Below are 14583 nucleotides of genomic sequence, written 5' to 3' on the forward strand. Positions count from 1 at the left end.
GGTTGTGGACTGATGGCAGTAGAATAGTTAGTTCTGGGCATACAAAAATGAGACGGAATACATACAAGACACACAAAGTCGGGAAAAAAAAGTAATCTGGCGTAAAAATACAAAACCACCCTTTAAATACGTAGCTAATCGTGCATTTGTTGTGTCACGTTGTTAGTTGTGTTGAAATCATTGGACTCGTTAGTACGTTTCTGGAAATTGCTTCCATATTTTTTCTAAGGCAATACAGCTGCAGAGGGACAGCGGGACACTGCCTTTTACTTAAACACCGGTGTGAATCGGTGTGTCAATTTGGCCGATGTTTTATAAAAATAAAAATAACGATGGATTTAATTAAGCCACACGCACAAAGGGCGGGAAAAGAGGAAAAGATCTGTGACTATGAACTCGGTCCTGCATTGTGCTAAATTGCTTTTTATCCCAGGATGTTACCCTGCAACCCAGGTGGCCTGGCCACTACCTGGATGGGAGACCTCCTGGGAAAGCTGAGGCTGCTGCTGGAAGAGGCGTTAGTGGGGCCAGCAGGGGGCGCTCACCCTGCGGCCTGTGTGGGTCCTAATGCCCCTGTATAGTGATGGGGGACGCAATACTAAAAATAAAGGCACCGTCCTTCGGATGAGACGTAAAACCGAGGTGCTGACTCTCCGTGGTCATTAAAAATCCCAGGGTGTTTCTCGAATAGGGGTGTCCTGGCCAAGCCTTTCACCATCATGGCCTCCTCATTGAACTGGCTTCATCACTCTGTTCTCCCCACTGAGAGCTGGTGAGGGGTGAGTAGACTGGCAAACTCTGGCTAAGCACATTATCCAGGTGGGGCTGCATACCGGTGGTGGTGAGTCCCCATTACCTGTAAAGAACCGCGAGTGGAGTGTCCAGAAAAACCCCATAGAAGTGTAAGGAATTGCTATTTATTATGAAACTGCTTTTTAGAATAACCCTTATTTTATAGTACTTACACTGTAAAACAATGTAAAGTCGTGGAATCTCGCAAAGCCAGGGTGCCCATACGTTTTTATCTACTTTGCGCCCACAGAATGTGTTCGGTTGCCCTTCTGGAAAGACGTAACGAAGTAAAAACCACAAACGCCGCACGGGGACCTGAGACCCCACGACTGAGGCAACGAGACTCCGGCCAGCCCCGCCGCAGGAAATGACGTCAGTGCAGTCGAGAACATGGCGTCTGTGTTGGCCATGAAAGACGGAGGTAAACACTGTAGGGATATCCACTGAAAATAATGCGCTTTGCCAAAAAGGCGAAGAACGACAAAGGAGTCGCTGGCCATGCGTGTTTAAAACCCGGTCCCTTGTTTTCGGATACACAGCTTTAATCCATGTCAGAAGGAGCCCGATCTCTCTGGTCGAAGAGGGGTTGTGTGGAGTCGCATCGCCGAGGTAGGAGCCGATAGATTCTGTCTTGCATTTCCCCCCAGCGTGTCGGCAGTACTAGAAGAAGCTTGTCCACCTGCAGCACACATACACAGGAGTGCCCTTATTTACACCTGGCCTGCTGAATTGGGTTCGGCACCTTGAGATGGGACACCGAGAGGAGACACGATTGTCGGTAATTAGGAAACCCCAATACCGGCGCCCAGGCATGGGCTGTGCGATTCTGTACGTAAACTTTGCTACACAATGAGGTTTCCCAGCCCGCGATGGGATCGTCTCAGCTTCCCCGTGATGTTAATGGAAGAGATCGTGAATTGACAGTTGCAAAAAACAAAACGCTCACAATGGAGCCATTACAATAAGACTTGGAAAGAGGATGTTGTGGCTTTTTAACAGATTGAATTATCCTCTTTTCAACATGTTATACAGCAGAACTGCACCCCGAGTGAATGTTTGAAGTGCGAGCTTGAATACGTGAATCGTAACGTGGTGTGACTTTAAGGCCAGCATCCTGCTGCAACATGAATCGGAAACTGAACTATTTTAAAGAAAAACAAAAGCCTTCTCAAGTGCGAGGTGAAAACGAGGCTGCGCTTATGCGTATGTGTTATTGTGCTAAATGTAGCGTTGCATGTTCTTTGCAAATCAGTCTCTGTGTCACAGTGTAGTGGCATGTTGGTGATGTTTTTTTCTCTCTGAAAAGGGGCTGTTATCGCCCTCGCTGGAGACTGAAGTGCTCTCTCTTTATTCACAGAGCAGGGAAAGCACAAGCAGAGAAAATGTGAGCTTCCCCACATTACACAGTCTGCAAACCCCACGTTTGGCCTGGATGTACCGAAGAGGTAGTATTTCAGTCTCCCTACTGCTGAGAGTCTGGCCTTCTCTGAGGCTGCTGGACTGTTCTCACCTGTGCCATTGTGAACACATTCAAGTCTGTAGCAACTAAGGCGCATTCTCATCTTCTTTAAGTAGCTACGGTTCTTGATTTTTTTTCCTGTCGTTTTCAAATAGCCTACAAATGAGTGTTTTTTTGCGTGTGGTTAACAACGTAAAGCTATGAAGTATCATGCTGCAAAACCTGGGACACCAGAGTTATTTCATCTTGCTGCTGCAGGCATAATAATAATAAACTATTTTGTATAGTACCTTTAAAGGTACTATATACCTTCTCAAAGTGCTTTACAGAAAGACAACAACAATAAAAAAAATTCCACAAGATATACACAATGAGAGGAGACAGTAGACGGGGGGACTGGATACAGCAGGAGCAGAGGGGTGAAGAACAGAACCAGGGGAGCAAAGGCCCTTCTGAAGAAGAGGGCTTTGAGTCTGGATTTGAAGGAGTTTAGAGGAGGTGACTCTCTGATATCCGGGGGAGAGAGTTAACATTGGTGCCCTGTCACCAATAGAGTATTGACAGGAAGTACCGGAACCTGAAATTTAAAAACAAGGTTATTCTGTAGTAAGGTGTGTATGTTTTGGAAATGCACGTTCTCATCAATATTACCATATTTGAATTGAATAAACACTTATTCACCCCATTAGCGGTAATTAGAGATTGCTAATCAATTGACTAACATAAAGGCACACAGTCTAATGACTTTCAGCTCTAAGCTTCCTTCCCCCCCTTATCTTGCAGAGCTGTGTGCTCGGGTCTCTCCACATCAGAACAGAGTCCCCCATCTCCACTCCCTGCTGGGCCGGTATTAAAAATGTAAAAATGACCAGAAAAAATCAAATGTACATTTTACTCACACAGCAGTGATGATTTAGCTTAATCAGCATGCATTAACCATTGCTTCCGGTGTTTATACTGGATTGGACGGGCTGACTAAAGTCGTCTTGTTGCCCGGCTATTTTAACACTGCAGGTAGGGACAGTAGAGATCCAGACCTTTTTCTTTTTCCATTTTGTTGCTGTTATGGCCCAGGTAGTAAACTTGCTTCTGATATTGTCTGAGTAAAGCCCGGTCAGTCAGCTGTCCTGAAGCCCAGGCTGCGCGGACAGCGTCGTCTCTGCCGTCGCCCTGGTCCTGATTGCTGTCGCTGCCTGTCCGCCCGCCCCGCAGGTCATTAATGGCAGCGGACGTGGAAGTGTTCATCTCCTGCGACCACGACAGCAGCGTGTCGTCGGGGTTCCGGGCGCTGTACGAGGAGCGGCTGCTGCTGGACGTCACGCTGCTCATCGAGGAGCACCACTTCCAGGCGCACAAGGCCCTGCTGGCCACGCAGAGCGACTACTTCCGCATCATGTTCACGGCCGACATGCGGGAGCGCGACCAGGACAAGATCCACCTGAAGGGGCTGACGGCCACGGGCTTCAGCCACGTGCTGCAGTTCATGTACTACGGCAAGCTGGAGCTGAGCATGCTGACCGTGCACGAGATCCTGCAGGCCGCCATGTACGTGCAACTGACGGAGGTGGTGGAGTTCTGCTGCTCCTTCCTGCTGGCCAAGATCTGCCTGGACAACTGCGCCGAGGTCATGCGGCTCCTGGACGACTTCAGCGTCAACATCGACGGCGTGCAGGAGCAGCTGGACGCCTTCCTGCTGGAGAACTTCGTGCCGCTCATGTCGCGGCCAGACTTCCTGTCCTACCTGAGCTTCGAGAAGCTCACGCTGTACCTGGACAGCGACCGGCTGAGCCGCTTCCCCGAGATCGAGCTCTACGAGGCGGTGCAGGCCTGGCTGCGGCACGACCGCCGCCGCTGGCGCCACACCGACTCTGTCATCCAGAACGTGCGCTTCTGTCTGATGACGCCCTCCCACGTGTTCGAGAAGGTAGGGCCGCCCTTTCGCCTGCCCGCAGCGAGAGCCGGGAGCAGGGTCTCTGTGTGGACGCTGCTTGATAAATTAAGCAAGAGGGTTATTTATTCTCAGACAGTAGCCTTTTTTTACTCATTTACATTTTCCCTTTTCTTCTCCTTTGTCGCGAGAAATGTTTGTCTGAGACTCCCATGAGGACTGTAACCTCGCTTCATAAGAAACTTGCTGTAAGGGGTTTTTGAATTCCCTCTAAGTCCTCCTACTGTCCTTTCCACCGAAGTGCTGGATGTAATTTGTCCCTTGCGGCCTTTATATGTTTAGATCTATTTGTCCAAAATGATCTCAGCCCTCAGTGAGCATTTGTTGGCTGCAGTCTAAACTACCTTTCCTGCCCCCAGCTTGATGCATTTCAGTCTTGACAGGTTTCAGATTCAGCACCTCTTGATGTTATGTTAGCAATTTCTGTTTTTATTTAAATGTAAGTATGATGACTTAAGTTTGAAATACCCAGTACCTGTCCATTGGGTTATTTATTGGCCAGGACTTCAGAAAAGGAACCCAGAGTAAGTTAAACTGCTGCACAGTGGGTTTCTCTATACACTTTCAGGTTATTTCTTCTCTAGCAGACCTTATGACTAATGGTGTCTACAGGGCTTTCCTAAGGAATGAAGTTGCATGGAAAATATTTCAGTATTTAAGCAGAAGGGATATCAGCGTAGTCATTTCTTTAAAAAAATATATCTCCGAATGAAATAGAGAATGTTTTGTTGCAGAATTTTTAGAAACATTCAAATGATTGAAAAATTATTTTTCTTCTTTTGAGATGACCCTTTTCTTTTAACCAAAAACGTGGGATGGAATCCAAAGTATTTTGTTTCTTGAGGGAATATTTCTTCCGTAACGGTGCTGGACAAGCGCTGATCGCTGGTGTGTAGCGCTACCTTGTCCCGACCTTTGACCTCATGGCAAGGCAGTTGACTGCAGACCATGGGGCACCCCACCCCACCATTCAGGCCTCCACTCACGCATCCTCTGTCCTCGTGCAGGTGAAGACCTCCGAGTTTTACCGCTACTCCCGGCAGCTCCGGCACGAGGTGGAGCAGGCGCTCAACTACTTCCACGGCGTGAACGAGCAGCCCCTGCTGGAGATGAAGTCCAACCGCATCCGCTCGGTGCGGCCGCAGACGGCGGTGTTCCGCGGGATGATCGGGCACAGCATGGTCAACAGCAAGATCCTGCTGCTGCACAAGCCCAAGGTCTGGTGGGAGCTGGAGGGGCCCCAGGTGCCGCTGCGCCCCGACTGCCTGGCCATCGTCAACAACTTCGTGTTCCTGCTGGGCGGGGAGGAGCTGGGGCCGGACGGCGAGTTCCACGCCTCCTCCAAGGTGTTCCGCTACGACCCGCGGCAGAACTCCTGGCTGCGCATGGCCGACATGTCGGTGCCGCGCTCCGAGTTCGCGGTGGGCGTGATCGGGAAGTACATCTACGCCGTGGCGGGCCGCACGCGGGACGAGACCTTCTACTCCACGGAGCGTTACGACATCGTGGAGGACAAGTGGGAGTTCGTGGACCCCTACCCCGTCAACAAGTACGGCCACGAGGGCACCGTGCTCAACGGCAAGCTCTACATCACGGGCGGCATCACGTCCTCCTCCACCTCCAAGCAGGTGTGCGTGTTCGACCCCAGCAAGGAGGGCCTGACGGAGCACCGCACGCGCCGCACCCAGGTCGTCACCAACTGCTGGGAGAACAAGTCCAAGATGAACTACGCGCGCTGCTTCCACAAGATGATCTCCTACAATGGGAAGCTGTACGTCTTCGGCGGCGTGTGCGTCATCCTCCGCGCCTCCTTCGAGTCACAGGGCTGCCCGTCCACGGAGGTGTACGACCCCGAGACGGACGAGTGGACCATCCTGGCCTCCATGCCCATCGGCAGGAGCGGGCACGGCGTGGCCGTGCTGGATAAGCAGATCATGGTGCTGGGGGGGCTGTGCTACAACGGGCACTACAGCGACTCCATCCTGACCTTTGACCCCGAGGAGAACAAGTGGAAGGAGGACGAGTATCCCAGGATGCCTTGCAAGTTGGACGGCTTGCAGGTGTGCAGTCTGCACTTCCCCGAGTACGTACTGGAACACGTGCGACGCTGCAGCTGAGGAGCGGATTTCCGCCTCCTGCTGTTTGTGTCCGGGACCCCCTTGCGTTTTAAAACCCAGCCGTTGGATTTTCCCCCCCCCCCCCTAAGAAAACTAAAACACCTCCCTCCCCCAAAACGAAAATCTCAATCCTTGATGAGGTTTTTAACAATAGGTCAGTACTTACTGCGATATTCAGGGAAACAAACTTTCCTGATTCTCTGTTAATTGTTCTGAGGTAGGAGTGGGGTTGGTCAGAGGAAGGTGAGTAGTGTCAGTTTATGCATTGTCTTGAGATTCAGTCTCAGGCTTTTAATTCTTTCATTTCTTCTCTAATTGAATTTTCATAGCATACTTTTCCCACAAAAATAAAGAGAGAGATCCGCAGTTTCTTTGTCATTTTCGCATACCCTCAACGTTCTCGTTCTGTTCCTATCTTGTGTAGAATTCACGGTAAGATCTAACCAACAGTGAAGTCATTATCTCGCAGTGGAAATGGCTTTGAGTTCATGAGTGCGTTTCTGTGATGTACTCTGGCATTTTTATACGCTTTCCTTAAAAAGAGCCTTTAAGTTGGGTCACACAGGACTTCGTCTCCTGCTGGTGTTTAGAGAGTGCAAGTCTGTACAAGCTGTTGGTGTCGCATGGAAGCAATGTCTGTCGTGGGGTGAGACGGTTAGATAAGGATTGTATGTATGTTGTTTTTTGTTAATCCCGTCTTCTGGAGCATTGACTGGACAGGTGCCTGCGGGTCAGAAACTGCACTGGCCACCCCAGTGGCATTGAGCTGATGGAGACGGGCACTGAGGTCTCAGCACCGGGTCTCAGCGAGCAGCAGCGCTTTGGGTCAGTGCTACAGGAGCTGTAAAGTTGCTGTCTGTGCAGGGCCGTCTACTGCTGTCAGTTCCCGGCCCTGCTGTGGACTGTTTGTGAGTCGTTCAGGTTAAATGTCCATCTTGAAGTGTAACTCTCGGAAACTACTTTGCATTCGGTATGTCTGAGGACCACTGTAGTGTCAGATTGCTGTAAACACCCACATGCACCCATCCTCCCCACTCCCTGACATCACCTGAAGACACTGAGCGGCGCCGACGTTTCTTCAAGTGGTGACGGGCTAATTTTCTCGTGGTTTTTTTTTTTCAATTGATGCTTTTAAACTACTTTAGGTTGATTCTGATTTCCCGCTCAGCAGGAAGAGATGGCTGTGCCTCTCAGGACGTCCGTCTTAATGACGGCGTATAACAGCTTCTTTAGATCTTCAGGGATGTTGCTTATGTGTAAGTAACACACCTAGTTTTCCACGAAAAGGTATATGTATGCATTCAGTGTGATCTGAAGAATTTACTTAATTACCAGAACTTTATCACATGCAGTCAAGGGAAACCTAATTCCTATGCCATCAGTATATGAAATTCACACATGAAGATCACACATCATGGGTAGGTTGTGTGTGGCTTCACTAGGACTTTAAAGCAGTGAGTAGGTATTTCATTTAAACTGAAGGATGGCAGAATATGCAGGTTATTCTGTCCTTTGTTGTACAAAAAGGTCTTGCCTATTTTGCATATTTTAGCAGTTGTCCGAGTCGGCAACCCCACATCTTCAGGTCCCAGACACTGGGCAGTGTGTGACCCTTGACTGCACGCAGCCTTGTCTCCTGCTGGCCTCTTACCTCTCTACTCACAGGGAGCTTTTGTTTTTGCTAATTCGTTTTTCTTTAACTGGTAACCGTAATTTTGAAAAGGGCTATGCCATTCAAAAAACAGTGACAAAGAATCCTGTTCGATTTAGTCCTACATCTGACTTTTCCAGACATTAAAGAAATACTTTAGCCTAAGAGATCTGCAATAGTTGATTTTATCATTTTGTAAAGGAAGCACTTTCTTTTAATAAAATGTTATTAATAAGCTACATCCTAGGTGATCCTGAGTTGATTCCCTTTTTAAAAATTTAGTACTGTAGTTGATTGAATATGACTATTTTATTCTGATACAATTTAATGTAAGCTGTTATTTTGTTAAGATATTTATGCTAACAAAATCAGGGCCACAGATACACAATAAAACATGGCTCCTGCATGCAAATATTAACCCCTATAACATGTAGTAATATCTGTTTGAAAAATCTGCAGAAACAACTATAGTATTTCTGTTTTTAATTCTATTTCTGACATTCATGTTACATGAAATATCTAACCTTATTAGTACATTCACACAAAAAGTACGACTTTTTTTTTGCTGCTTAAAACTTTCAGATGCTGTCAGTATAAAAGTAAAGTAACATTATTTATATGACACATGAGCTGCAAAGCTTTGACTTTTTTCCGTACTGTTTAAGGGACAAAAGGACAGTAGCTCGGATTCCTCTGGAGCCCTCTCTATTGATCATAAATCTGGTGGTCAGTTTTCCTTAAGGATATTCCAAACCAGTAAGTCTGTATGTCTGCATTACAAACGGACTGACGCAGACGGGTTAAACATCATTCTCATTGAAACAGCGAGATCTGTAACCACTTGTGACCTCACACCAAGTTTGAATTGAGACGTCTGTCATGATGCATGGGCTTTCCCCTACCAGATTAATTATCATCACATTAGGTTACAGCTGTATCGAAGTGGCTAGATGTTTTGTTGGGCTGAAGGCTTTTGCCATCTTAAGGATTATTCTGAGGAGCTGAATTCCTCTTTTCAGTCAGTCATCCAGTGAATGTAAGAGCTTCCTGTATTCTAGATGGAGATGTCATTTTGTAACAATCACATTGCATTGAGTGTAGTGAAGGAAAGGGTACTTTTAGGAAGTAATGCAGTTGAATCACAGGGGTAGGGGGTCACAGTGCAGAAGAGGTTCATCTTTAAGCATTTCAGTTAAAAGTCATTCTTTGTTGCTCAAATAAACTGGTTGGTGAGGTGTTTTTTTTTAGTTTGGCACAGTTAGGAGTTGGAGTGCTTGTCAGGTAGAACCCTCTTCCCTTTGCATATGTGGTGAGCGAAGCACGATTAGAAAGACTCTCCCGCTGGGAGCGCCCAGTAGAGCACTGCTCTCGATCCCTGCTCGCGGCGCTGGGCTGTGTTGCGTGTCTGCGCTCCATTCTCTTGGGTGGGCTGTCAGTCTGCAGGCTGATGTTCCCCCTGCGGGCAGGGAAGAGGCTGTTCTTTTCCGTTTCTGATAAAAGTCGTTCCCTGTGTTAGGCATGTCTGTTTCCGGATTTATAGCCTTGGCAATCTTGATATTCTTCTTGCTGTAACTGTTCCTTTTACTTTTTTAATGCAAGCTACCTTACAGTTCCCAAGTACGCCTGTTGACTCCTAGCAGGGAAGAATTCTCTTAAGCCATACAGAATCATGGCCTTTTACATAAAAAGCAATTTTTCCAAAAAAAAAAGGTTCATTTTTAGGGCTTTAGGCACATGGATTAAATTAAATGCCATTTAGTGTTGTACATATTTAATGAGTGTCTTCAGTATTTTCTTTAGTGAAATTGCGCAAGTTGTTTGAATGGAAAAACTCTGTTAAGCCTCTGCTGTTGTCTGGCACAAAGAATGCTACCAAAAACAGAATGTAAACGCTGTCTTTGCCATTTCTCCCCGTGTTTGGTGCGAGTGTGAAGTAGCTGCCTCTCGGCATCGTTTCAGTGTGCTGCCCTTCAGCCTGTGCTGGGCTTGCTCTTTCCCATGTTCCCAGGAGTTCTGCAAATTGCAGTCCTCATGTGCCTGCTGAAAACAACAGGGGAGACGAGCCCTGGTTGAAGACTTTCTGGATTCTCCATGTGGGCCAATGGTATCATTGGTCTTGTTCGCCGTGCCCACCAGGAAAATCAAGATCACAGGCTTTTAAAGATTGAGACCTTCTTAGGCATTGTGGGGTACCCTTTGATTTTGCACATACCACGTGTTCCTCGGTTGTTTCCCACTTGTCACTTCCTCAGGCACAGCTGAGCTGCGACCTCGTGCTTTCACTGGTACATGTGTGTGTTTTCTCTCGGTCTGTTGAAGTGGATCAGCTTGTAAAAACAGTTAAAATGGCAAACAGTCCCCGTCCTTAATCCTGAATCACTGTTCCCTCCACAGCCCTCTTTCATGAGCGTTTCACCTGTTCATTCTTTCCATCCCATCTCCTTTGTAGTCTTGATTGCATGTCTCAATCTCGCAGAGAGTGCTGAAAGAATCGCAGCCCAGCTCGTTACTGTAAATGCCAGGGAAGATGCTTCAGGTCACGCAAGGCCTGTGAAATTAGTGGAAGACGGAAGTATATTTTGCACTTTTTTGGGGGGACAATTGCTATCCTAGTGATAATACTCCTTCCCCAGCTGCTGCAAATGGACCACCCAGATGAGGCTTTGTAACATTCATTTCTTCAAAACGAACGCTGAACAGCTAATGTGGTCAGAAGGCATTTGCAGTTTCCTAAACTAGTCCAGGTATGTCTTTAACAAAGTGCTCCCTGTCTATGCATGGGCTGTAACAGCATCGAAAGGGGGTTGTTAGCACACACTCGGCTGTTCTTTCTTTCAGACATAAATGGTTTTAGAAAGTCTGGATTTTTAACTCCATGTGTTTTCCTCAACTCTTCATAGTAACTTTTTTTTTCCCCAGGCACAATGAGAAATAACCAGCAGCATTTGGACTTTCTGTTTTTCCCCCTGTCTGGGCGATGCGGTGAAAGGGAAAGTCCTCTTTAGTAGTTTCTGAATGACTCTTCTTTTTATCCTGACTTTTTTTTGTTGTTGTTCTGTCATGTTCATTTTTCTTTTTACCAGTGTCGATATTGTGTATATAAAATGCCAAACTGCAATCTTTGTACAGTTTATTTTTTTCTGTGCAGTTCAAAGTGTAATATTTTTAACTAGTGCACAGTCTGTCATTATTAGATTTTTAGAATTACTAACATCCTGTCATTGTTCCAGAAATCATCAAAACTCTAGGTTTTAATGATATTTGAGAAGATTAAATTACTGAATTTATCTTTATTACAAGCTGATTGTTCACTGCTGTTTGAACACTTTGTAATTTCTTTCCAGGAATAAATGTTCATATTGTTCATCTGCCCGGTGCCATTTTTTCCACTGATTTTATATATTAAAATGCCTTAGCTAGAACGTGAAATGTACTGTAGACAGTGGAGTGTGTTGGTGGTCTTGCATTAGACTTTTAGTAAATATCAACCAAGATGTAGATAGGGAAAGGAACTGAATCAGAACTGTCTGCAGTCAAAAGCTCATTGCCATCCCTAAGCTCTGGGCCTTGCACAGGTTTAAAGTATTGCTTCAGGCTAGTGTCATGAAACTATTTACCTCTGCATATCTAAAACTCACAAGTGAAATCTCAGTTAAAAAGAAAAGCTGCCAGTCAGCCTCTTCTTGGATGCTGTTTGTGACCGAGCCCACGAAGAGGAATAATAATTTTGAGAGGTAATTGGGGACAAACTGACACTACATCCCAATACCAATACCAGGAGCGGACCAGCTCCACTGAGACCTTGGCTCATAAGAAAGCACCACGAGGAGGAAGAACTGGCTGGAACATTGCTGAAATGTATTTAGGGTAGTGGAAGAATTTGCCGACAGTATACTTTTTGTGTACAAGGGGTTTCTGAACAAAACGCCACGGGATAGCTGGTGAAAGACAGTACAGTTCTGTGTGTAGAGGACTAAGGCCTTGAATGGAGTCAGAGTGTGAAATTTATAGTTTGGAGTGCGTAGATGAGTAGTGAGGGTTCTCCGGTCATCGTGGCTGCGTTTTATATCTTCTCGGGTGTGCAGGCAGCTGAGGCCATGCCCAGATCATCAAGGGAAAGCTGTTTAGTCCAGGAGCAGAGCCTCTCCGCCTCTTCTTCCCACTCTTCTTCAGAAAACCGGGCTTCGTCTCCGGGGATATCCGCTGGAATGACGTCCTGGAGCTCAGCAAGGACCGCCACGCGTGGAGAAGCCCGCTCCTCCTCATCCTCCTATGGGAAAGATATAAAACGGTTGCTGTGACCAAGCTGGAGTGGTGAAGACTGCGCCTTGTGTTGTGGGCCGGGCAGGAGGTGGGGGCGGGCCACCGTCAAGGCTCCATGTAGGAGCTGCACTCACATGGCAGCAGTGGGGGCGTTATAATCTCAGAAAGGCACAGGAGGTCGAATCCGGACTGAATTCCGTTATGAAGTGAGGTGTGACAACTTGGGGTACCTCAAGGGCCCTGTGTGAGTTGGGCTGCTTGTAGATGCACCACTGTACAAGTAAAAAGGGTGTTGGAGCTAAACTGAAAGCAGAATCACAGAAAATGGCGCTGCGGCCCTTCTCGCCTTCCTGTCGCGCTGCAGAGAGTACAGATCCCTCATCTTGGCAGCTGTGTGCCGGGCTCTGCTGGACCGCCGGGACGAGGGTTTGGCACCGACGGGCCGCGGGCCGGGCCTTCTCGCGGAGGCGACCGAGGAGGGAGGGACTGCAGGGGATCTGCGGAGGCAGGGACACGCTCATGTGGGGGACACCCTCGGCCTTCAGCTGGCAGCTTCGAGCCCCCAAAGAAATAAGGCTTGATAAGCTTCATCGTGGCTCTGAGATTACACAAAAGGTTCAGCTATCCAATACTGACAGCCACTGAGACACGTCTGCGAGCAAACAAGACAGACCAGTCAGTCTTACTACCTGGAACACTAGGACTGTCCTTTAGCTTCTCACAAAATAGTCTTATAATGGGATTTCAGTTAGCATCAAGGAATGACAGTCTTATCACTGGCAGTGATGCTGGGCTGCCCAAATGCCTTCTATAAAATGCTTTCTTGCTCTGGTTTTACTGCAAAAATACCCTTTTAAGCAAGTTTAAGTGCATGCAGCCCATTTCTTTATTTGCATTTCAGCAACCATAACCTTCAGACACTGAAAGGAAGGCCAGTCCTCGGTCCTACCTGAGCTGCTGAGGGGTCCCAGGCTGGTTTGGTCCTGCCTTGTTGTGCCACAGCGCCCCCAACAGGGCGGGGTCTGCAGGGCATGCCAGGGGAGTTCTGCGCAGCCCCTCCAGAGACAAGGTCCTCCAGGTGTTCTCTCGTCCTCCCAGGCACGCCGGCGTCTCGTCCAGGTGGCTGTTGTACTGCAGACAGGAGGTTTGCACAGTCAGGCCTAGTCTTTTCCGCCCTCACCTCTGTTCTTTGAAAGCAGGACGAGCTCAGCTGCCAGGTCTGCGCGGTGCTTAGACCAGAGTGCATCAGGGCCGGGCGCCGTATCTCACTCCTGCTAGACAGCAGAGGCTGTACTCCACCTGCATGTAGTCTTTCGCGCACGTGACGTCGGCCACGTCCACTATCCTCCACCTCGCCCGCTGGACGTTGTCCAGCCTGAGCTGGCTGAAGAAGGCCCTCCTGCCCATCATCCTGCAGGCGTCAGACGCAGCCTGGGGGAGAGAGCGACACCATGGCGAGACGGGTGTGCGCGGCGGGGCGCTGGGGAGGGAGCGTGCTCTGTGGGAGCTGTATTACCTCGCTCACCGGGCTGATCGCGCTCCCACTGAAGTATTTGCTCCCTCCTCTGTGGTGAAAGATCTTGAAAACAATCACAGGAGGGAACTCTGAACCACAAAACCTGCAATTGAAACCCAGGGCAGGCTCAATTAGAAGCTGTTTTGATACTTTCCAGTTTAATACTTAATATTATGTCCTGCGTGTTGTTTGCTCTGTAGGTAGCTTCAAATCCAAACTCAAATCTTTACCATGGCCTGCGTCTGATTGCCCTACATCCTATCTGTATAAACCTGCATTCTTTTACTTTTTCGTTTATTTTTTGTCTTTTCCTTTATCACCATGCACAGCGTTCTTGGGCTTGGAAAGGTGCTTCATAAAAAAGTTATGACACTACTAAAATTAAATACAAAACACAATGTCATGTGATTCCAAAATGCTTTGGTCTTAAGACCCGGAAGGTCTGGGCTGATCCCACATTTCTTGACAAGTTCTACTCGTTTTGAAGTTAGAATTGAAGTGCCACATCAATAATAAGAATAAAGCACACCCAACAAGTACTGAAAAGTGTTTTCTGCTTGTTTCCCGTCGCCGGCTCCTGTACGACGCTGTCTGGTGTTTGCCCTTGCACACCCCCTGCAGCTGTGGGGCGACTGTGTTCAGGCCTACAGAGCAGGGTTACAGTCGGTGCAGCCCTGCTGGTTCACAGTGTCGTCTGCTGGTTCGTCCACCTGAGTTCGACTCGTTAATCACCCTTCCTGGAATCACCCGCCAACAGGGAACACGAGCTGGCATCAGCCCGCCGTGATACGGGTGCGTTTTACCCTTCGGACGATGTCTGGGTGCACTAGCGATCCT

The 14583-nt window shown here is 47.9% G+C and overlaps 1 protein-coding gene across 4 annotated transcripts; it reads left to right on the forward strand.

Annotated features, from left to right (window-relative positions):
- The first annotated feature begins 78 nt into the window (after positions 1–78).
- klhl15 (kelch-like family member 15) lies at positions 79–11330 on the forward strand. 4 transcript variants are annotated; one of them, XM_088920766.1, is made up of 5 exons: positions 79–779; positions 1043–1213; positions 2150–2237; positions 3464–4175; positions 5207–11330. In XM_088920766.1, exons 2-5 carry the CDS (start codon positions 1183–1185, stop codon positions 6314–6316), a joined length of 1941 nt encoding a protein of 646 aa, XP_088776892.1. In that variant the 5' UTR covers positions 79–779; positions 1043–1182; the 3' UTR covers positions 6317–11330. The 4 variants fall into 4 exon arrangements, with proteins under 4 accessions (XP_088776892.1, XP_088776893.1, XP_088776891.1 ...); XM_088920767.1 differs by lacking the exon at positions 79–779 and adding an exon at positions 880–902; XM_088920765.1 differs by lacking the exon at positions 79–779 and having other exon boundaries at positions 1162–1401.
- Positions 11331–14583: the final 3253 nt, after the last annotated feature.

This window comes from Atractosteus spatula, chromosome 7, assembly GCF_055471065.1.
Source record: "Atractosteus spatula isolate fAtrSpa1 chromosome 7, fAtrSpa1.hap1, whole genome shotgun sequence".
NCBI classification, from domain to species: domain Eukaryota; kingdom Metazoa; phylum Chordata; class Actinopteri; order Semionotiformes; family Lepisosteidae; genus Atractosteus; species Atractosteus spatula.